This window comes from Delphinus delphis, chromosome 13, assembly GCF_949987515.2.
Source record: "Delphinus delphis chromosome 13, mDelDel1.2, whole genome shotgun sequence".
Classification (NCBI taxonomy): domain Eukaryota; kingdom Metazoa; phylum Chordata; class Mammalia; order Artiodactyla; family Delphinidae; genus Delphinus; species Delphinus delphis.
This window is the reverse complement of record NC_082695.1, coordinates 23,806,817-23,830,133: the sequence shown is the minus strand read 5'-3', so window position 1 is coordinate 23,830,133 and position 23,317 is coordinate 23,806,817. Positions and strand designations below refer to the sequence as shown.

At 43.2% G+C, this 23,317-nt stretch overlaps 2 protein-coding genes across 12 annotated transcripts in view; one reads left to right on the top strand and one right to left on the bottom strand.

The window, feature by feature from the left end:
• Positions 1-19,609, bottom strand: part of SFI1 (SFI1 centrin binding protein) — an 84,524-nt gene extending 64,915 nt beyond the window's left edge. For 5 of the 9 annotated variants that reach the window (XM_060028387.2, XM_060028391.2, XM_060028392.2 and 2 more), the window contains exons 1-2: positions 6,808-6,939; positions 829-1,021 (exon numbers count right to left, since the gene is read on the bottom strand). In XM_060028387.2, the coding sequence (XP_059884370.1) occupies positions 829-968 (140 nt within the window). In that variant the 5' untranslated portion in view covers positions 969-1,021; positions 6,808-6,939. Of the gene's footprint in view, positions 1-828; positions 1,022-6,807; positions 6,940-15,170; positions 15,468-15,487; positions 15,530-19,522 lie in introns of those variants that run through there. The other 4 variants (XM_060028388.2, XM_060028395.2, XM_060028389.2 and 1 more) reach the window with 3 other exon arrangements.
• A 371-nt stretch (positions 19,610-19,980) lies between these two features.
• The window catches only part of EIF4ENIF1 (eukaryotic translation initiation factor 4E nuclear import factor 1), a 43,163-nt gene continuing 39,826 nt past the window's right edge, over positions 19,981-23,317 (top strand). For all 3 annotated transcript variants that reach the window (XM_060028399.1, XM_060028400.1, XM_060028398.1), the window contains exons 1-2: positions 19,981-20,112; positions 20,766-20,885. In XM_060028399.1, the coding sequence (XP_059884382.1) occupies positions 20,026-20,112; positions 20,766-20,885 (207 nt within the window). In that variant the 5' untranslated portion in view covers positions 19,981-20,025. The remainder of the gene's footprint in view (positions 20,113-20,765; positions 20,886-23,317) is intronic.

The window sequence follows — 23,317 nt, the reverse complement described above, 5'->3', positions numbered from 1 at the left end:
TACCACATGCTGCTGAGCCACTAAGCCTGTGCGCCACAACTACTGAGCCTGCGAGCCACAACTACTGAAGCCCGTGTGCCTAAAGCACATGCTCTGCAACAAGAGAAGCCACTGCAATGAGAAGCCGGCATACCACAACAAAGGGTAGGCCCCGCTCGCCGCAATTAGAGAAAGCCCGCACACAGCAACGAAGACCCAACACAGCCAAAAATAAATAATAAAAAAAAAAGAGCAGCCCCTGCTCGCCACAACTAGAGAAAGCCCACGCACAGCGACGAAGACCCAACGCAGCCAAAAATAAATTAAAAAAAAAAAAAGTTAACATCAATGGTAATAGGACCAAATATCCTGGTATTGATGCACTGAGAACACAGCATCACTTCTGCGAAATTCCTGCCAAAAATGCACAACCCGAGTTCAATCATGAAGAAACACTGAACAAACCCAAACTGAGAAATATGCATAAAAGGTAAGTGATCTGAACTCTTCAAAATGCTTAGGTCATGGAAGATAAGGAAATACTGAGAAATATTTCCAAATTAAAGGGGACTAAAAGTACAAAATGAACAAAAAGGGAAGTTTTTCTTACATTTTGTTTTCTTTTTGCTATAAATAACATTTTTGGAACAACTGGCTTCAACTTACTCTCAAGTGGTCCAGGGGAGGGGGGAAATATAGATATTTGATTCTCGTTATTTGCGATAAGTTCTATAAAGTCCATAAACACTGAGTTAGTGAATATACTGAACCATTGTCCCTAAGGGAAAATACATGGTTAGGTTCCTGCCAGCCTTCAAAAACATTCTCATCAACTAATCAATACAGAACCTTGTGGGCTTCCTTGGTGGCGCAGTGGTTGAGAGTCCGCCTGCCGATGCAGGGGACACGGGTTCATGCCCTGGTCCGGGAAGGTCCCACATGCCGCGGAGAGGCTGGGCCCGTGAGCCTTGGCCACTGAGCCTGCGCATCCGGAGCCTGTGCTCCTCAATGGGAGAGGCCACAACAGTGAGGGGCCCGCGTACTGGGAAAACAAACAAACAAACAAAACCTTGTTTTATGTGTACTTCTGTTTAAAGACACCTTATTTAATACATATAGTGAATCATTAAATTGAACTCACAGCCAACAGCCCTATAACTCATGCCTGAACAAAGCTCACCTAACATACACTTTCTTCTTAAGGTGCATCACAGCGTTCCTGCACTTAAGAACACTAGACAGAACTTCAGCACTACGTTTGGGGGCCACTTTAAACAGCAAAACTGTCAACAAAAAGCACAAAACTGTGAAAACGTGGGACTACACAGACTGGGAAAAGGACCCTTGCTTAAAGTATGAGCTGAAACAAAAAGGCAGAACACTGCCTTGTTTGACCTCAGCTGGGAGCATGTGCATCAGTGAGTAAAATGTTTTGCCCCTCTGCACATGTCCACAAATGAAATGAAAATGCTGAGACAGACAGAGAGAGAGAGAGAGAAACAAACAGGCAGACAGACGAATGTGGTAAAATGTTAACAACAAGAGAATCTGGGAGAAGAAAGGTTCTTTGTTCTATTCTTGCAACTTTTCTCTAAATTTGAAATTATTTCAAAATAAAACTAACAAAAATTTAAAAAATAAGACTTTCATCCCACTCATTTTAAAATAAAAATGAAAGAGGCTCTAAAAAGTTAAGAGCCTATGAAACAGCAAATTGAGGGAAGGTGTGCGGGGACAGTGCCCTCTTGAAGCCCTGTTACATAATCAAATAGGTAGTCAGACTGGGAAGCCCATGCCTAAAAGTCCCTGCCCACTGCTCTCTCCTTTCATCAGACTCTGAGCTCCTTCTCACCAGCTACTGAATCAGGCAGCAGATGAACTCTTTACAGCTCTGGAAATTTAAAGACCATAAAGATACCAACATTGGTGTAAGTCAGGTGGCTCCAGAAATCTAAGTTATTTTAACACCTAAAGGAAGAGATCACAAACTGAAACCACAGATTTGTCTATGTACATATGTGCCTGTTCCCCATCGCAAAACCTCATGATGATAGGGACCATTTTTATCTGCTAATATATACTGAGCCCCTAATATATTGCCAGGCACTCATAGTAGGTAGGCATATAAAATTTGTTAAATTGGTCTTCCCTGGTGGCACAGTGGTTAAGAATCCGCCTGCCAATGCAGGGGACACAGGTTAGAGCGCTGGTTCGGGAAGATCCCACACGCCGTGGGGCAACTAAGCCCGTGCACCACAACTACTGAGCCTGTGCTCTAGAGCCCGTGAGCCATAACTACTAAGCCCGCGTGCCACAACTACTGAAGCCTGCATGCCTAGAGCCCGTGCTCCACAACAAGAGAAGCCACCACAACGAGAAGCCCGCACACCTCAACAAAGAGTAGCCCCCACTCGCCGCAACTAGAGAAAGTCCGTGTGCAGCAATGAGGACCCAATGCAGCCAAAAATAAAATAAAATAAAAATATATAAATATTTAAAAAATTGTTAAATTATGGAACAGAGGAAAGGCAGAATGATGGAAAGAAATATGAAACAGAAGGCACTTCAAAAACAATATCAGAATCCAAAAATCATGAAGAATGGGGGAGGAGAATAAAAACATAGGAATTCAATTTTTTTTTTTAATGTCAATGGGAGGACTGATTAGCCAAGAAATACAGAAAAATGGAAGTGAGGAGAAAGACAGAATTTGAAAATGTTCATCCAAAAGTGACAAGGGGGAAAGACGATAACTCTAATTTGAGGGACTTCCCTTGGTGGTCCAGTGGGTAAGACTCCACGCTCCCGATGCAGGGGGCCCAGGTTCGATCCCTGGTCAGAAAACTAGATCCTGCATGCACACTTCAACTAAGAGTTCGCATGCCGCAACTAAGATCCCACGTGCCGTGTCCCAGCACAGCCAAAATAAATAAATTAAAAAAACTAATTCGAAAAGATACATGTACCCCAATGTTCACAGCAGCACTATTTACAATAGTGAAGACATGGAAGCTACCTAAATGTGCATCGACAGACGAATGGATAGACAAGATGTGTATATTCCATATACACAATGGAGTATTACTCAGCCATAAAAAAGAATGAAATAATGCCATCTGCAGCAACATGGATGGACCTAGAGATTATCACATGAAGTGAAGTAAGTCAGACAAAGACAAATTTCATGTAATACACATATATGGAACCTAAAAAATGATACAAATGAACTTACAAAACAGAGACAGACTCACAGATATAGAAAACTTACAGTTACCAAGTGAAAGGGGGGGAGGGATAAATTAGGAGTTTGAGATTAACAGATACACACTACTATATATAAAATAAACAACAAGGACCTGCTGTATAGCACAGGGAACTACATTTAATGTCTTGTAATATCCTACAATGGAAAAGAATCTGAAATAGATATATATATGTATGACTGAATCACTTTGCTGTACACCTGAAACTAACACAACATTGTAAATCAACTATACTTCAATTTTTGAAAAATTAAGAAAAATTAGAAAAACAAAGAAGTGCCAAGGGGAAGGCATGCACTGACCAATTCATTTAACTGTTTACTTGGCAGGTGTATCCTGTAATGTTTGTTTATTCAATCAATATCAAGGACCTACTATACGCCCAGCAACATAGCAAGGCCAGGGGCTACGAAGACAAATATGTATTCAATGTGTTTCTCATGTCTTACAATGAGAAAATAAGACATTGATAGCTTACAGCAAGCATAGGACACTGACACACACCCAATATCTATAAAAGACAGTTTCTCAAGAGCTTATGGTGTATTGAGATGACAATGAGAATACCAATCGTTAAATGCTAAGAAAAAGGTAAATTTAGGGTGTTACGGGAACGTACACACTGGGTGGGAATAGGGCAGTCAGAAGAGGCTTCCTGGAGATCATATTAGAGTTGAGTTTGGAAATATGAGTAGAAATTAGCTGGGAGTAGGGAACTGGAAAGAGTTGGATGGGAATACTCGGCACATGCAGTGTAGAAGGAAAGTTCACAGAGAGTCAAGGAACTCCAAGGAGTCCTATAGGACTCACAACAGGGGATCTCAGATTGCTTTACAGCAGAATACTTAGGGAATTCATTCCCTTCTCAAGGCTCCCCAACCTAAAGCCGCAGAGTATCTGAGGAAACAGAGCTTCATTTTAAGGCCATGGTTAATTTGCTTCAGAAGATGAAGTAAGGCAGGCCTGACGAGTACTCTGTGGATCGTTGGTAAACACTGTCAGGGTGTTGATTCAGCTTTCAAGGATGGATCCCTCTTCTGTGGGATCAGCAGGGGTAGGACCTCAGCAGCTGTGCTGGGAGCTCCATGTCCCACTTGATTAGAGCAGCAGAAGAAATTTGACTCACGCTGGATGAACCAGATTAATTCTCCCAGGACTGAATTTTGAGCTGAGACACAGTCTGAACAGGAGGTGGGGGGTGAAGCACAAAGATTGCACTGCTCAGGAGGAAGGGTCCAAACACTGCTGAATAGGTCTCTCCAGCTACCTGGCTTCCACCTTGTCCAAGACCTAGTCGATTCTATAAAAAACTTCTGTATGTTAGTTAGTATCCTAGGTTTCAAGCAATAGGAACCCAACTCAAATTAGCTGCTGCTAGTATAACAACAGGAGCCCTTCAGCAAAATTGATAACCTTTTAGCTAAAACCAAGAAAAAAGAGAGAAAAGACACAGATCACCAAAAGTAGGAATGAAAGAAAGGACATTATCATTGACCCTTCATAAATTAAAAGAATTATAAAGGAATACTATGAACTTTATGCCAACAAATTAGACAACTTAGAGAAAATGAACACATTCCCAGAAAAACACAAATCACAAAAACTGACCAGAGAATAAATAGAAACTCTGAATAGATCTATAACAAGAATTGAATTAGTAACTATAAATTTTCCTAAAAACAAAAGTCCAGATCTTGATAGCTTAATTGATGAGTTCTATCAGACATTTAAAAAATAAATGATGGGGACTTCCCTGGTGGCGCAGTGGTTAAGAATCTGTGGGAGGGAGGGAGACGCAAGAGGGAAGAGATATGGGAACATATGTATATGTATAACTAACTGATTCACTTTGTTATAAAGCAGAAACTAACACACCATTGTAAAGCAATTATACCCCAAAAAGATGTTTAAAAAAATTAATTAATCAAATAAATGATACCAGTACTCTATAAACTCTTCCAGAAACAAAAGTGGTCAGAACACTTCTAGAATCATTCTTTTAGGCCAGTATCACACCCGGATGCCAAAAGCAGACAAAAATATGACACACACACAAAATATAGACCAATATCCCTTGTGGCTATAAACACAGAAATGATCAAAAAATATTAGCAAACCAAATCCAACATACAAAAACCATATAACAAATACTATGACCAAGTTGGATTTATCTTAGGAATACAAAGCTAGTTTAACATCTGAAAATCGATTACTGTAATACACCTTACTAGTAGAAAAAAGGACAAAAACCATATGATCATTTCAGTAGATGCCAAATAAATATTTGACAAAACCCAACACCAGTCATGATAAAAACTCTCAAGGGTCCCAAAAGAAAACAGATGACATACTAAACACAGGATAATTTGAGGATGGCATATTAACAAAGGTATGGGTGTAGACGAACCACTAGGGAAAGTGCAGGAACCTCAAGCTGGTGAAAGCGAAGGCAGTACCACCTCTAGGCCCAAAGGGATAAAAGAGAGAATAATCACTAGAATCCAGGAGAGTCATACAAAGTCTGCTACCTTATGAGGTACTGTGGGCTTCAGCAGAGGGACACAGCCAACCCAAGGCATCTTGCAAGGAGGGAGCCAAGGGGATAAATAGTCTGGCCTCACTCTCCTCTCTCCCTCCTCACTATCTCCTGACAGAGCACCTCTTTGGCCAAATCCAATGGGAAGCACTGGATACACGAGTGGAGATTAGATCTGGATGGTTATATTGAAGACAGCCAGCACAAAGAGGTAATTCCCTAGCTCACGTACTTCAGAAGAATTCTGAACCAGAGACTCAAGGACTAGAACCGGTGTCTCAAATTGTTAGCTCTTCCTGCTTCTCTCAGTGTGCTGACCTGCGTAACTCCTACAGTATAGGGTCCCCTATTGCCTATGCAGGGTGGAGACTGAAACAGCTGCTACAGCAACCCATTAGGTAGGTCTCTCTCTCTCTCTCTCTAATGCCTGTCTCGGCCTTAGAAGAGAACTTCTGATTGGCCCCATGCAGTCACATGCACATCCCTGAACCAATCCCTCTTAGGGGGCGGGATACTCATGAAGGGCCAGCTGCAAGTCACAGGCCCGCCACTGTGAGTCTGAGGTTTGTTAGTAAACTGCAGTCTCCTTCTTGTAAACTCCCTCCTTTTTCCTAGGCGAGCCATAGTTGGGAGTCTCCTATTTGGAATCAAAAGAACCTCAAAGCAGGCTGAAAGCAATCATAATCAAAAGTAGGAGAAAGATACACTAGCTAGCCTCGATGTTATAACTTCTCGGGAAAATCATCCTTATTTCAGCTCAAAGTCAAAATTTCAATGACAGATATCTCCACACACTCAAAATGGATTTTGACTGTAACATAAAGTATGAAATGTGCATTATACGCTATACTCTAGATAAGAAACCCAAAATACCAACAAAAAACTGTTACCCAAAATTCCTATCTCACTACCCATGATTTACGAAAAAACTACTTTTAAAAAATTTATTATTTTCACACACAAAATATTTACAGGCTTTTATATGGGCCATAGTTTCAGTTATCTTTTTTGTCAAGTCCCATCACTCACCTGGAATCAACCTTCCTCTCCATTCTCCGCTTAATCCCTTTTTGATGAAAATTCAACCAGTGGCTTGATACACACTTCTCAGTGAGCAGATTCTTCATGAATCAAAAAGTCTTTTATCTTCCTCTTCTAACTATAAGAAAAAGTAGAATGAGAGTAATTTACCTGAAGCCTCTAAGGAGCCACATTCCTCAACAGCTACACATCAGCTTCTAGTCTCCTGCACCTCCTTCTTAATTCAACAATAGATGAACATGGGAAGTCACTGATTTTTTTTTTTTCTGGGCCTCACTGAGTGGCTTGCAGGATCTTGGTTCCCCGACCAGAGATGGAACCCTTGCCCTCAGCAGTGGAAGCGTGGGAGTCCTATCCACTGGACCTCCAAGGAATTCCTGGGAAGTGGCTGATTTAAAAACAAAATTTTTCATTGCATTTTTAAAAGTTATTTTCTAAGAAACAAAACTGAGAGGAGAGTGAGCCATACTAAAAAGGTTATGACTGACTCACCCATCCTGTTCAGGTGATGCTCCAAGACCTTCAACTTCCCTTCATAAGAACACCAGGAGAGGCCAAGATTTCCTATTCCCCCCCACTCCAAGATTAATATTTATGGTTGTCAATGTTATCTATAAGAATCTTCAGGCAGTTTTTGATCAGTGTACAGTTTTCATTTTCATTTAGTGATAAAGTCTACCAATAATATTCATTATGAACTTAATAAATAACACAGTTTTTATTTATTTCTTAGTACAAAGAATAGCAATGTTGTAGGTTGAATTGTGCCCCCCAGAAAGATATATTGAAGTCCTAACCCCTAGTACCTATGAATGTGACCTTGTTTGGAAACAGCCTTTGCAGATGTAATTATATATAAGTTAGGATGAGGTCTTACTGGAATAGGGTGGACCCTTAATCCAATAATGATTGGCGTTTTTATAAAAAGAGGAGAAGAGACAGAGGGACAGATACACACAGAGAGGAGAATGCCATGTGAAGACACAGACACACAAGGAGAACAGCATATTATGATGAAAGCTGAAACTGGAGTAATGGGTCTACAAGCCAAGGAACACCAAGGACTGTTGGCAACACCAGAAGCTAGAGAAAGGCACAGAACAGATCCTTCCCCAGAGCATTCAGAAAGAGGATGGCCCTGCCTACATCTTGATTCCAGATTTCCAGCCTCCAGAACTATCAGACAATAAGTTTGTTGTTTTAAGCCTCCCAGGTTGTGGGTTTTGTTACAGCAGCCTTTGGAAACTAACATTAAGTAGTAAAACAAAGGAGGAAAATTTTAAGTATGTGGTGGAGGAAAGCTAACAAACAGGGTGGACATGTCCCGTGTTGAGTAACTGTGATGCATTAATGAGACATTAATTCTAAAAGAATGAAATTACCCTTTATAATCAAGGTCACATATTTCAATGACAATCAGATAAGGAATCAGCCAGAAAAGAGAGTTTATCCATACAAAATGAATAGTCCTTATTGAGCTCAAACCTATGTCCTAGTCTTTCCGGTACTACATTCCAAGTAACAAAAGTCACAATTAGTGACTATTTCTGTAAATAAATTAAACTGAAAGATGATTCAAATAGAGATTTTTTTGGTGTGAAATATTGCTATAATAAATGGGTCACTGCCTTAGGTTTAATAATGATGCTATGGAATGTTTTCTGCAGTCAAAGACTCCTTTGACACTCTGTGCCAACATTCTAATTACTTTACATATCTGCCTTCCCTATTAGGATATAAATTCCAGGGACTTCCCTGTTGGCACAGTGGTTAAGAATCCGCCTGCCAATGTAGGGGACACGGGTTCGAGCCCTGGTCCGGGAAGATACCACATGCTGCAGAGCAACTAAGCCCATGTGCCACAACTACCGAGCCTGTGCCCTAGAGCCCACGAGCCACAACTACTGAGCCCACATGCCACAACTACTGAAGCCCATGTGCCTAGAGGCCATGCCCCACGACAAGCCACTGCAATGAGAAGCCCGTGCACCACAACATAGTCCCTGCTCGCTGCAACTAGAGAAACCCCACGCGCAGCAACGAAGACCCAACGCAAAAAAAATTTTTTTTTAAATTTTTAATAAAGAATATAAATTCCATGAAAACAGGAGCCGTATCTGATCTCCTCATTACTGTATTTTCAGGACCTAAAACACTGTCTGGAAAACTAACAGGTGAGATACATAAATACTGGAAAGATCAGGACATAAGTTTGATCTCAGTAAGGATTTGTATGAATATGAACTTATGTCTGAGTTGGAATATACATAATGATAACCAAATATAAAAGACAGCCCAAGAAAAACAAAAATCATTAGGTGTGGACTCCAAGGTAAACCTACAGACTGACCTCCTAAGATGACAGTAAAGGATAAAAGGGTATAAACCATAAGGTCCAAGAGATGGGAGAAGAGATCACAGGAAATGAAAGATTTCCACAAATTTTTGCAACAACTAGGAAGAAAATTAACTGGCCTAACAGATTTGAAGAAGCGAAAACCTACAGAGTGGGATACCAAAGAGAAGCAGGCCAACAGAATTCCCGAAGCGCTCAGAGCTAGAAGGAACAAGGAAAGGCGTTCAGAACTGAAGCCACAGGCCACAAATGAGGGGACTGAATGTAAGTCTATTTGGTGAGCATTTGGGGCCCCTAGTCTCTTCCCCAACCCTGCTAGGTAGGGTATCCAGCTCCCTCCCCCCAGCTTCCATTCAGAATTCTGGCAGCTACACTTCTTGGCTCCCAATCAGAAGACTGGAAGAGTCTTCTCAAAAGTAGATAAGACTTGGGCTTCCCTGGTGGCGCAGTGGTTGAGAGTCCGCCTGCCGATGCAGGGGACACGGGTTCATGCCCCGGATCCCACATGCCGCAGAGCGGCTGGGCCCATGAGCCATGGCCGCTGAGCCTGCGCGACTGGAGCCTGTGCTCCGCAACGGGAAAGGCCACGATAGTGAGAGGCCCGCGAACCGCAAAAAAAAAAAAAAAAAAAAAAGTAGATAAGACTTAACAGACTTTGAAATAAAGACATCTGTGCCCCACCTCCATCAATGAAAAGGCAGGCTTGCCCCTAGAGAAAAGCGCACAAACTGACAAGCGGGCTCAGACACTGGAAGCTTCCGATTAATTTCTCAGTTGCTGATACTCAAGTATGAACGGACAGTCAAGAATCACAAGACATTTGGAAATGACATCCAACAAAAAAGAATGAAACCAAAATATGGGATTTCCCTGGTGGTTCACTGGTTAAGACGCTCCGCTTCAAATGCAGGGGGAATGGGTTTGATCCCTGGTTGGGGAACTAAGATCCCGCATGCCACGCAGTGCAGCCAAAAATTTTTTTAAAAAAAGAAAGAATGAAACCAAAACAAAGGAATCCTGAGGAAGCGCCACTACTTGTGATGTATTCCTGCCAAAAACTTGAAACTAAATATCATCAAGCGTCATCTAGAACTAAGTACCATCCTACAAAAAATACAAGGGACAAATAAAAATGACTTTAAAATCAGCAAAATCAATGATGTAGGAAACTTTACAGGACAAACGACTCAGTTCTTTCAATAAACTGCTAAGGAAAGATAGGAAAACTTATACATTAAAAGAGACTTAAGATGCTTATTGGGACTTCCCTGGTGGCGCAGTGGTTAAGAATCTGCCTGCCAATGCAGGGGACACGGGTTCAATCCCTGGTCCAAGAAGATCCCACATGCTGCGGAGCAACTAAGCCTGCGAGCCACAACTACTGAGCCTGCGCTCTAGAGCCCGTGAGCCACAACTACTGAGCCCGCGTGCCTAAAGACCATGCTCCACAACAAGAGAAGCCACCTCTTGCTGCAACAACAGAAAAGCCCACGTGCAGCAACGAAGACCCAATGCAGCCAAAAAAATAATAATTAAAAAAAATAAAAATTAAGAAAATCATAATTAAAAAATTATTTTTAAAAGGATGCTTATCGGGCTTCCCTGGTGGCGCAGTGGTTGAGAGTCCGCCTGCCGATGCAGGGGACACGAGTTCGTGCCCCGGTCCGGGAAGATCCCACATGCCGCGGAGCGGCTGGGCCCGTGAGCCATGGCCGCTGAGCCTGCGCTCCGCAACGGGAGAGGCCACAACAGAGAGAGGCCCGCATACCGAAAAAAATAAATAAATAAATAAAAAATAAAAATTAAGAAAATCATAATTAAAAAATTATTTTTAAAAGGATGCTTATCGGGCTTCCCTGGTGGCACAGTGGTTGAGAGTCCGCCTGCCAATGCAGGGGATGCGGGTTCGTGCCCCGGTCCGGGAAGATCCCACATGCCACGGAGCGGCTGGGCCCGTGAGCCATGGCCGCTGAGCCTGCACGTCCGGAGCCTACTGTGCTCCGCAACAGTGAGAGGCCCGCATACCGCAAAAAAAAAAAAAAAGGATGCTTATCAACCAAATGTAATGCATGGACTTTGATTCTGGATCTTGATTTTAACAAACTACAACTGTCAAACAAAAAAATATGAAACAATGAGGGAAATTTAAACTTTAACTTTTTTGAACTTAATGTTTTAATGAGTTATTAAAGAATTATCATTTTTTTTGCTGTGATAGTGGTGTTGGTTCTTTTAAAAGGATACTGTGTCTTTTACCGAATATGGAGAACAATTTACAGATAAAATATGATAAATTTAAGCACCAAAATAATTAAGGACAGTAATAAATTATAACACATTAAACAAAATGGGAATCCATGAGTCCAATCTGACAATAAAGGGATGAACAGATAGTTAGATAAATGAGGTAGAAAGGAGGGCTTATCCATACACAAAATGCCCAGAGACAAATGTGGAGGGAGTTGTAGAGTTGGATAACCCCCATCTTATGACAATCATGGAGAAAATGATTTAAAAAAAAAAAAAGCTAAAAAGTGATAAATGTGAATAAAGGTATATGGGGGTTCTCTGTATTATTTTTGCAACTTCTCTGAAGACTGAGATTATTTCAAAATAAAAAACAAAGCAAAAATACTACAGGGGCAGAGATATAAATGAAAGAAGATAGGTCATGAGTTAATTTTTGAAAATGGGTGTTGGGTACATACTATACACGGTTGAAATTCTTCATAATAAAATTTTTTAAAATTCTGGAGTAAACAAAGACAATATGGGAAAGAAAAGAAAAAACCACCAACAACAAAAAAGAAAACCCTATGATTAATATCCTCAGTGAGATAAGAGAACATATTATATACACATAGAATAAAATAAGGATATTATTTAAAACAAAAAGAGAGCAAGAAAGATATAGGAGAATCAAAACATTAGAAGGTGGCTAATAAAGTTGAAGAAATATCCCAGAAATAGGAAGAGGGGGGAAAATGACGAAAGGAAATAGTTAGAAAATCAAAGGCTCAATCCAAGGGATCAGATATATAACTAGCAGGAATTCCAGAGAGATATGAGAGAACGAAAGAGGAAGAAATTATCAAAGAAATAAGAATTGTCTCAAAACTGAAAGATGTAAATCCTCAGATGAGAGGTCCTGAACCAAGGCCAAATGTCACGGTAGATCAAACACTTTTTCCAACATGCAAGGAGAAAAGGCTTAAGATATGCATTTATTGAGAAGATACAGGAAAACTGGACATTATCAAAATTAAACATTGGTGGGACTTCCTTGGTGGTCCAGTGGTTAAGACTGCACTCCCAATGCAGGAGGCCCGGGTTTCGATCCCTGGCCAGGGAACTAGATCCCGCATGCATGCCACAACTAAGAAGTCCACGTGCCACAACTAAAGATCCGTGTGCCGCAACTAAGACCCAGAGCAGCCAAAATTAAATAAATAAATGTTTTTATTGAACATTCGTGCTTCAAAGGACATCATCAGGAAAGTGAAAAGAAAAAAAAAAGAGAGTGAAAAGGTAACTCAATGAATGGGAAAAATATTTGCATACTTGCTAAGGAACTTGTATCTAGATTATATTTTTTAAATTCCTATAACTCAATAATAAAGACAATTAACCAAATTTAAAAATGGATAAAGGATGTGACTAGATATTTCTTCAAAGAAGATATATAATCAGCCAATAAGAACACTGAGATGCTCAACACCATTAGCCATCAGGGAAATAAAAATCAAATCACAATGAGGTACCCATCAGAATGGGCATAATCAAAAAGACAGAAGGATAATAATAAGTATTGGTGAAGATGTAGAGAAACTGAAACCCTCCTACACTGCTGGTAGTAATGTAAAATGGTGCAGCCACTTTGGAAAACAACCTGGCAGTTACTAAAAAGACAAATACAGAGTTACCATTTGATCCAGCAATCCCACTCTTGGTATATATCTAAGAGAACTGAAACCGTATGTCTATACAAAAACTTGTATATGAATATTCGTAGCAGCATTATTCGTAATAGCCAAAAAGTAGAAGCCCAAATGCCCATTAACTAAAGGATGGATAAACAAAATATGATATATCCATACAATGGAATATTACTCAGCCATAGAAAGAAATGCAGTACTGTTACATGCTAAAACATGGATGAGCCTGGAAAACATTATGCTAAGTGAAAGACGCCAATAACAAAGGACCACGTATTGTATGATCCCATTTATATGAAATGCTCAGAACAGGAAAATCTATAGAGTCTGTAAGTAAAATGGTGGTTGCCTACAGCTGGGAGGATTGAAGGGAAACAGTGAAGTGACTTACTAATAGGTAAGGGTTTCTTTTTTGGGTAATTAAAATGTTCTAAAATTGATTAAGGTGATGGTTGGATAACTGGGAATATACTAAAAACAACTGAACACTTTAAATGTGTGAACTGTATGGTATGTGAATTATATCACAATAAAGCTATTAAAAAAAGAAGAGGAGGAAGTACTAGAAGTAGTAGTAGTACAGGAAAATGTGCTCCAAAAACCAAGGAAATAAATCAAGAAAAAAAAAAAAAAACAGGGATCTGGGAACAGTGAATCTAAAACAAAAGAATAGTAAAAAGAAACAAATTCCAGGACAGATGTGAAAGTAAGTCTCTGGATTAGAACTGGGAACAGCAGGCACAGAGCCACCAGAACAGATTAGAGCAGAGGAGGAAAGTCTCCAGGAAAGAAATGGAACTGATGGTTTTGAGAGTATGCAAAAAATTACTGCCAGGTCTATGAGAAATACTGAAGCATTCAGAAAAAAACATTAGTGATCTGTGCATGGAACACTAGGAAAATAAGAAAATAAGACAATTATTAATTCTCAGAAAAAATGACGGGATGTAAGAGAAAGGAAGAATTGCAGTTAGTCTACTTGGTTCAGCAGTGAATATCTGTTATATAATGTAAACACTGACTATTAACAACAAATTACCACATAACCACGTTGGTGAGATGAGGGAAGAAAACCTGTGCATTTCCCATGAATGGTCAACACTTAACGTGTAAACCTAACAAATCAAGAAATATCACCTATAAGGTTATTTACTTCCAATTTACAAATAACATCAGGAGGAACAGAATGGAAATTGGAATTAGAGCCTGGAGACTATTTTCTAATTTAAGGTTTTAGTATTAATTTTTAAATACACATGTGAATTCGAAAAATGTAAAAGTATCTTAAAGAAGTTTCTACAGTATTCTGCAGCTCCTAACAATAACTGAGAAATGAATGATCTTACTAAAGAAAAGCAAGAAAATACCCAAATTTATATACTAGGTCGCAGAATAAGCTTCAACTACTTCTTCCAGGAAGCCTTCCATGACACCTCCAAGTCTCATATTTCCATGGCACTTAGGCGGGTACCATGCCACCTAGAGTGTATAGATTAGATTCAAAATAGCATTCATGGAGCTGGTACTCTGTGCCAGGCACAGTACTAAACAGTTTTCATTAATTACCTGCTTTAATACAACCACCCCAACAGGTGGTAACCATCTTTATTTTAAAGAAGAAGTGCCCCAGGTCACCAGCTAAGTAGGACAGCTGGGGCTGGTACTCAGGGCCCTAACACGATTCAGTCAACGAATAACAAATCTTCACTATAATCCAGAGATTAACAATAAATCTGAACAGCCTCCCATCAAATAAAAACGGAGCACTAATCTCCCGCTGCGGGTGTTTGCCCAATTAGCCCTCGGGGCTCAGGTGTGGCCCCTACGGTCTGAAAACCCTCGCCCGTCGCTCGGCCACGCAGCAGGGATCCAGAAACCCCGAATTCGGATACGCGCACGCTAACGAGCCTTGCACTGACGCGGCATCAGCACCCGCCTGCGGCGCCCCAGACGCGCAGGAGGACGTCGGGCGAGGAACGTGGGCCCCGGGAGCCATCCTGCGCGCCCTTTCCACCTCTCCTCCATTCTCGGACCTCAGCCCCATGGGGAGGTAGCCTCACCTGCACTTCTAGAGGAGGAGGAAACGGACGCTCCCACAGGGCAGTCACCGGCCAGGCTCGGAGGGACGTGCGCTCGTCGCTGGGCTCCGGCCGGAGAGGCCGAGCACTCCCGCCTCACGCTTCAGAGAAATCCCGGTAGACGCGGTGCAGCCTCCTCAAGCCCGCGCGGCCTACGCCAGCCTCCGCGCTTTCCCGCCCCTTAAGACGCAGATCTCGCGCCGGCCCCGCCCCCATCTCCACGGCGACGCGGCGTGCGTGAGGGACGCCCAGCCCGAGACCCGAGAGACAGCCGAGCCTCAGGGCAGCAGGCGACTCACCTCCCCGTGGCCGCCTTGGAGCCCCAGCAATGCGAGTTGGCCTTGAGGTGCGTGGATAGACGCGCTGTCAGGGCGGCCCCGCGGAGGGCTCTCTGCCCCCGTGGCCCACTCGCTTCTTTCACAGCTCAGCCTCCCACTGCTACTCTTAGACACGAGGAGTGGGAGCTGTCTTGAAGCGGATTCCCGAGTTACGCTTCGCGTGGCAAGCACCAGGGACGAGGCTCCCGTGTAGAGGCCGGCGCGGACCGAGGCCCTCCTTCCCCCACCTCCCGGCTCCCGCGTGAGCCTCTCTGGCTCTCGGTTCTCGATGGTTTCCGGGGAACGCAAGCCGGTCCCCGGGGCCTGGGGCGCGCGCATTCGTAGACTGGGAGGTCATCAATCTTGACCGCGCGGGTGAGGGTTGCGCCGCCGGCGAATTAAGATTATCCCAGGTTGATGGCGTCTCTTAACCATTACTTTTAAAATGTAATTAACAAGCATTGTTAGTAAATAGTCATTAATTTAAAAGATGATCAGAGTGGGCCCAAATTTTAAAAAGTGGGGATGGGTAGGTAGGGCATTTTTTTAAATTAACGAATAGTTGGTTTACAATGCTGTTTCAGGTATACAGCAAAGTGATTCAGTTTTATGTATATATATACACTATTCTTTTTCAAATTATTTTTCATTATAGGTTATTAAGGTAGGGCATTTTTATATCCTTTTCTCCTGTGCTTCGTAAAGCATCATTTGAAAGCACTTGATATTTCTGGTGGAGAGCGCAAAACAAAGGCTAGCATTATGCATTTAAATGCCTGAAAGATTTTACATTAAAAACATGAAGGAAAAAAAACTTGTTGGGTGCCTTGGTATTAGAATCACAGGTAATTTGCATTTTTGCTTTTTTTTACTTATATTAATTTTTGTAATTAAAAGTGTTTAAAAGAAGTTCCATTTTAGCGGGACACGGGAACCAATCTTTAATCTGAAGTTATGTGACAAAGTAGTTTTTAAATAATTTAGTTACTTTCAAAGTCCTGATTAACACTGTAACTAATATTTACTTACTGTAATGTTACTCTTATGAGTACTTTATTAAATTACATTTATACAAATTATGACAATCCAGGATGAAAAATCAGTAAGCAGGCTTTCTAAATGATTTGCTGATACTTTGTCATGTACATTTACCACCATCAGCTTTGACTAATTTAGGAAGGAATTAAAGGCATTTGCATTTGAATTATAATGAAAATAATTAGTCCCATTAGGTAAGATTAGATAACAATATAGAATAACAATAGCTAGTGCAGCAGCGCTTGGTGATGTCAGACTCTTTTAACTACTTTGCATATATAAAATCAAAGATGTAAAGTGCCAGAAAGGGTTTAGGCTCAGCAAATAATTTGCTCTATGGTCTTACAGAAGTCTCTTAATAATTTCTTTGTAGTCGTTGAATACATGATGCCGCAACTGTGAAACTGTTCAAATCCTATTTTCTTGGAAGTACGGATTACCCTTGGAGAAAGAAAAGCTGAGTAGGAAAAAGCTCATTTAGAAAGATGGAGAGCAGTGGAGGTCTGAGTTGAGGCTGCTCTCAAAATTTTTAGGTTTCTGATTTCTATTTGCTTCTCTGCTGTTCTTGGACTGTTAATTTCCCCAACTGACTGAAAGTTGGGAGTCCCCTTATGCCAAATTTTGAAACAAGAATTTGAACCTAAACCAAGATCTTACAAATATTTAGTAAAGAAGTAGAATCTTTTTTCTCTTACTCTCTCAAAGGGGGTTCCTATACTGATATTTGAAAATTCATTATCATTGCAAAAGGGGGCATTTAGAATTACAAATTATCATTCCTGCCAAAGAGAATAACATTCAAAAGCAACAACGAAACAAGGATTTGCAAGCATCTAGCTTTTACATGACACAGGTGAAAGAAGTTCACAGATGCCCTCCCTTAGTAAATGATTACCTTTATTCCTAGGTAATAATTGTCTTCTCCTTTAATAAGGATAGATTAAGGCTTTGAGAGGTAAGAAGTGAGTTGAGAACATGGTTCTATAAGACATTAAAGAAGAGCCTGGGGGAAGAGTACATCCTCCATAGGATAGACTAGAAGACACCCAGGAAATGAGCTTCAGGCCAGGCCTTTATAATACCTACAATGCCTTGAGCACATTTCATATATGGCTGGTGGTAATTTAAAAATATGCCCACAAATTCTGTGACACTCTTCCCGTATAAAGGTGTAGTCTAAGTCCTCTTCCCTTGAATATAGGCCAGCCTTAGCGATGCCTATCTAAGGAACAGCATGTGGCATAAGAGACAGTGACTTCGAGGCTAGGCTGTACAACTGTCTGGCCCTCTCCTAATTGGACACTTGCCTGGGAATCTAGCCACCATGTTATGAGGGAGCTCACGCCACAGAGAGACCAGGTGTAAGTGTTCCAGCAGTAGCTCCATTGGTTCCAGCTGACAGCCACCAACAACCACCAAACATGTGAGTGAGTGAGCCATTAGATGTTCCTAGCACACAGCTTTCCAGCTGATGTTGAAGGGAGCAGAGACCAGCTGTCCCAGTTAGGACCACCCCAAATTACAGATTTGGTGCAAAATAAATGTTGGGTTAAGCCATTGAGTTTGGGGATAGTTTGTTACACAGCAAAAGATAACCAGAACAGTGGTTTTAATGTTATCTCTTTAAAGCCTGAAAATTAGGTACTACTATCTCTTTTTGCGGTACGCGGGCTCCTCACTGTTGTGGCCTCTCCCATTGCGGAGCACAGGCTCCGGACGCGCAGGCTCAGCGGCCATGACTCACGGGCCCAGCCGCTCCGCGGCATGTCGGATCTTCCCGGACCGGGGCACGAACCCGTATCCCCTAGCATCGACAGGCAGACTCTCAACCACTGCGCCACCAGGGAAGCCCTGCTATCTCTCTTTCATAGATGAGTAAACAGGTTCAAAAAAGTGAAGTGACTGGCTCCGGTTTCACACTGAGTGGCAGAGCCAGAATTTAAGAGCTTCAAAAAAAATAGGCCTTCTCCACTTCTCCACAGTGGCTTGCAGAGAGAGGATAGTTGTGAGAAACTCATTTTATTCATCATTACAGACGGAAAGAAAAAGTTTTCATAATTGTTTTGTCCGTTGCCAATATACAAGGACGGGAACTTAGTGCGCAATCACTGCCCAATCGGCTGATTTCACAAGTGAAGCTCAAAGAAAGTAGGCCCCTTCAAAGAAATGTAGACTTCACTATACTTTGGCGAGAAAAATTACATTTCCCTCCACAGCCATGTATCATTCCACTGTCCCACGGGGCAGAAACCGGCTCACACGTGATCTCCGTCAAACTTTTCCTCCCCGCATGGCAATTACTCTCATTTGTTCACAGAGGAGGAAAATTATATGTGCGTCTGTGTGGCCGTCAGCCGGTCTCAGCACTACATACTAACCACCTGACATTCGCAGTTTCATCTTTCACCCAAACGCACTTGCACTTCTTCCCGTGCAGGCTATGGGGCGGGAAAGAACATTTCAATGAATTTGTCAGTCGCCTGTAGCTCATTCAAAAGCAACCGTGGCAAGTTTGCTTATTAATGCAGCAACGCGTAATCTCGCTTATTCCTCATACACATAGAGGCCATTTTAATAAGAGCGAAACTCAGAAGTCAGAACTTTGCCCAAGATTACACCACCAGTAAAAAAATAGCCAAGGTTCGAACCCCAACCGGAAGGCGCACAGCCCTCAAGTTCGCCTAACTCAAGATTCCCGCTGCCGAAGCCCCAGGGTCCTCTGCCGACGCGAACCGTGCAAACGCAGCGGCCGACCCACTGCCCGACCGCGGTCACCCTGCCTGGAGAGCAGCCGGGCGGGGGTCGCGGGCTTCAAGCTCCGCCCCGCCCCGAAGCGCACGTGGGAACTGGGCGTCCTCCCCAGGGCTGCCCACGACGACCGCCTGAGCACACCTGGGAGGGTTTCCGCGGCCCCCGGCCAGGCCTCCTCCCCCTGCCGTCCTCCCCTCCCGGCCTCCGCCTCCCCACCACCGTGCGTACGCAGGGGCCGGCGCCCAGGGAGCGCGCCGCGATGTTTCCTTTTTCCGGCCGGCACCGCCGCGGACACCTCACATCCGGGCGCGCGTCGGCGAAGGCTGCGCTGGGGCCCGGGTGCGTGGAGGGAGATATTAAGGGGGAGGGGGCCGGGGAGGAGGGGCGGAGGGCTGGGTTGCGGTTACGGCGGCTGACTGGAGACAATCCGAGCGGGTTGGGGGGGGCGAGAGCGAAGGCCGCGCGGAGCAGCCCTCGGACCGGCGCGGGCGGCGGGCAGGGGAGCGGCGGCCGAGGCACCGAGTAAGGGCTGGGTGGCGGTGGGGCGCCGGGATTCGGGGCGCCGCACGCCTGGGCCCGCGGGAAGAGAAGGGGCGCGGGTGCGCTGCGCCCAGGTTCGCGGGCGTGAGCGCGAGCGCCGGGGCGCGCGCGGGGGCCGGGCAGGGGCGCGAGGCCAGCGGGGCGGCCGGCTAGCAGCGGGCGGGCTGGTGGGGCCCGAGCCGCCGGGCTGGATGGCGGCGGGCCTGTACCGGCTCCAGCTCGGAGTGCCCAGGCCGGGGGATTCGGCCTCCCCGCTTCCTCCGGCCCACCTCCCCTCCGTGAGTACTGTCCCCGCCCATTCTCCGAAGGAGGCCGCTGGGTCGGGGCCTGCGCGAGAGGCCGGGGGTTGGGGTCTCGGCCAGGGGAAGCTGAGCTTTGGAGCTGAAGCCTGCGCTCGCCCCTTCCTTGCCAGGGGCTCCCCTGACATGTCCACAGGTGCGGCTGGCCTAGTGAGGGGCGCTCTGGCCCCGTCCCCAGTCCCTGGCCTCCGGTAACAAGGGGCAGCTGGCGCCGTCCATTGGCAAGTGACAGGCACTTTACCACTGCCCGACTTCCCGGATCCCCAGCTCCAGCCAGTCTCCTACCTGCCCCCACTACGAGAAACTTCCCCACTACTGCCTGAACGGCCCTCACGGGTGGCAGCGACTAATGTTGGTTTCTTTTTGTATTAAAACTGCTTAAAGGGTGGACCCTGATTTGGGCATGTTGCACTTCTCCTTTCCTTATCCTGTGATGCTTAGCTCTTTGATAGAAGAGGTATCTAAGTACCAGTGTTTCTGTTTCCAAGTGGGTTCTGGTTTATAGCGTAATTGTTGGGTGAGGGTTTTTTAAAGGTAGTCAGTCTAAGAGATATGAATTTCCGTTTGTTAAACAGTCAGGACTTATGAAAATTTATTGTTCTCAGTGACAGTTTTGTGCTGATTTCTTCCAGGTGCAAAGAACTGTAGACCAAGGAGCCATGGATAGAAGTGTGGGTGAAACAGAAAATGGAGATGCCTTCGTTGACCTGAAGAAGCAACCGGCCTCCAAATCCCCGCATCGCTATACAAAAGTAGGCTTTGTGGGCTTCCCTGGTGGCGCAGTGGTTGGGAGTCCGCCTGCCGATGCGGGGGGCGCGGGTTCGTGCCCTGGTCCGGGAGGATCCCACGTGCCGCGGAGTGGCTGGGCCCGTGGGCCATGGCCGCTGGGCCTGCGCGTCTGGAGCCTGTGCTCCGCAGCGGGAGAGGCCACAGCAGTGAGAGGCCCGCGTACCGCAAAAAAAAAAAAAAAAAAAAAAAATATGCTTTGTTATTAATGAAATAGTGTTTTATAGGTGAGGAGATTAGTAACATTGTGTAGGAATTTCGTTAGTATTATTTAAAGTGGTAGTCTCATTCTGACTCACTATGTGAACTAAATATTAACTAGATTTAGTAAAGCATTGCTTTGAACGTTTTTCTGCAGTGTGAATACCCAGAGTTTAAACTAGAATTTGCCCCTAAGTAGCCTTCAGGTGAAGGGAATATTGGCTCGATATTCCCTGTGTGAATTTGTGGATCAGTATATGTTGGCAGACAAATTCTGTAACAGCTGTGTAATTGATGTGTTATTGACTTACATTCCATAGAGTAAGGATTTCAGCTCTGGGATGCCTCACAGAAATCAGTGTCCTCTGTATTGATGTTTCCTTGAGAGGCGAACTCCCCACAGGAATACTCTGGTGTGCTTGCCTAGGGTAACCAGATTTTTTAATTCTTTTTTTTTTTTTTTTACTTCCTGTTGTAAAATGCATATGGACTCAACAAAAGTTAAGACTTCAAGCTAAAAACTTGTGGTGATTTAAAACTCCTCCAGATATCTCCTCTTTCAGGGGGGTGGGGGAGGAGGAATCACCTGAAGGTTGTATATTTATTGAAGCTATTGTTTCACTGTCCTGTGGGCTATTGAACATTTCTGAAGAGGTTGACTGGAGCAGTGAATTCTCCTAGTGCACTGAACTGTGTTGAGCTGGAGTACATAAAATGTGCATGGGACTGTTGACGGGAAGGGTCGTGTCCTAGTTGGGCCCATATCTGTTATTTCCCTGGTGTGAACCCCATCAAGGATTCTAATGTGGTTATCATCCCTGGCTTCCCAGAATACTGATTGGTTAGTATTTTAAACTCGGGCTTTGTTTGTGTACTGATGCTACTACTCTTAACTACTTGATAAACTATCCGATGCTATTGGAGTAATATTCATTTTTAGCATTAAAAAAAAAAAAAACTTGAGGAAAAGAGTGTTTTCAGGTGTAAAAGAGTTTTGGTTAATTGCTGTATTAATACAATCTGTTTTGGCATGACAGAATGTGAGTTGATAGAAAGCACTTTACTTCTTCATTCAGATTTGGTCTTCCCAAATATAGTTTCCCTCAAACCTGAGAGTGCTTGTATAGTATTTCACAACTTAAATTCAATACCTAAAATGTTGACAGGTGAAATCTGAATGGAGAAAAGCTTATTAAATGAAGGGAAAGTGATTTAAACTGCTCTTATTGATATAAGCTCATGTGAATTCAGGTCTCCCAGCAGTTTTTGAATAAAAGTTCTGACTGGTACTTTATGTGTAGAATCCAGGCATAGAGGCTTTTGAATCACTGTCACACACTCATCAGAGGGTAGTATGTATATTTCATCTTTAATGTATATGCATCTTTATGCATAAGTCATTTTTAGGAAGATATTATTAGTCTTTCTTAGTGTGGAACTTATATATGTCTACAGTAAAGACTGAGAAGCTCAATATTGCCCATTTTTGACAATCCAACCTCAGAATTCTGCCATGCTTAGATAAATGTGCCTTAAAGAAATTTTTAGGTTGACAGTTAAGTTTACATTCAATGGTCTTCTCTCCCCAATTTAGTTAGAAATAGTTTTACTTTCCACTTCATTCAAGAGTACTTAGTTAATGGCAATTTTAGGGTCATGTTTAGGCAGTGTTGGGGTATTAGGGTAGTGCTTTCATATATATGTTTCTCAACACTCTGGTAATTTTATGTAGGATTTGAGGCAAACTAAGCCTTTTTCCTTTTGAAGGAAGTTTGAAACAGTCCTATGTTCTGAGCACTATAATAAATGTCTTTTGGTTCCACAACTGGAATAGTATTTGAGCCATCGTACTCCCTATATGCATACTGGGATCAAACTATTGGAATAAATAAAACATTTAGTAATGTTTCTGCCACTTCAGGTTCACAAGCTAGAAAGTTTAGAAGCAGTAGAAGGAAACTGTTCTCAGTGATTTTTGTAAGTGATGTCTTGTCTGAAAACTTTTGTAATTGAGGGATTTGTAATTAACTACAGGGTCAAGAAAACACTGGCCAGATGAGAGGGTTTCTTAAGCTTTGACCCTTCTCCACTTAGTAGTATTCAGTTGTTTTATGGGATAACGTGAATAGTCTGTTCAGAATTCGAGGTTTTTTCCCTATGCAGGTGGAGGAGTTCAGATGTTTGGCGAGTGCTTTTC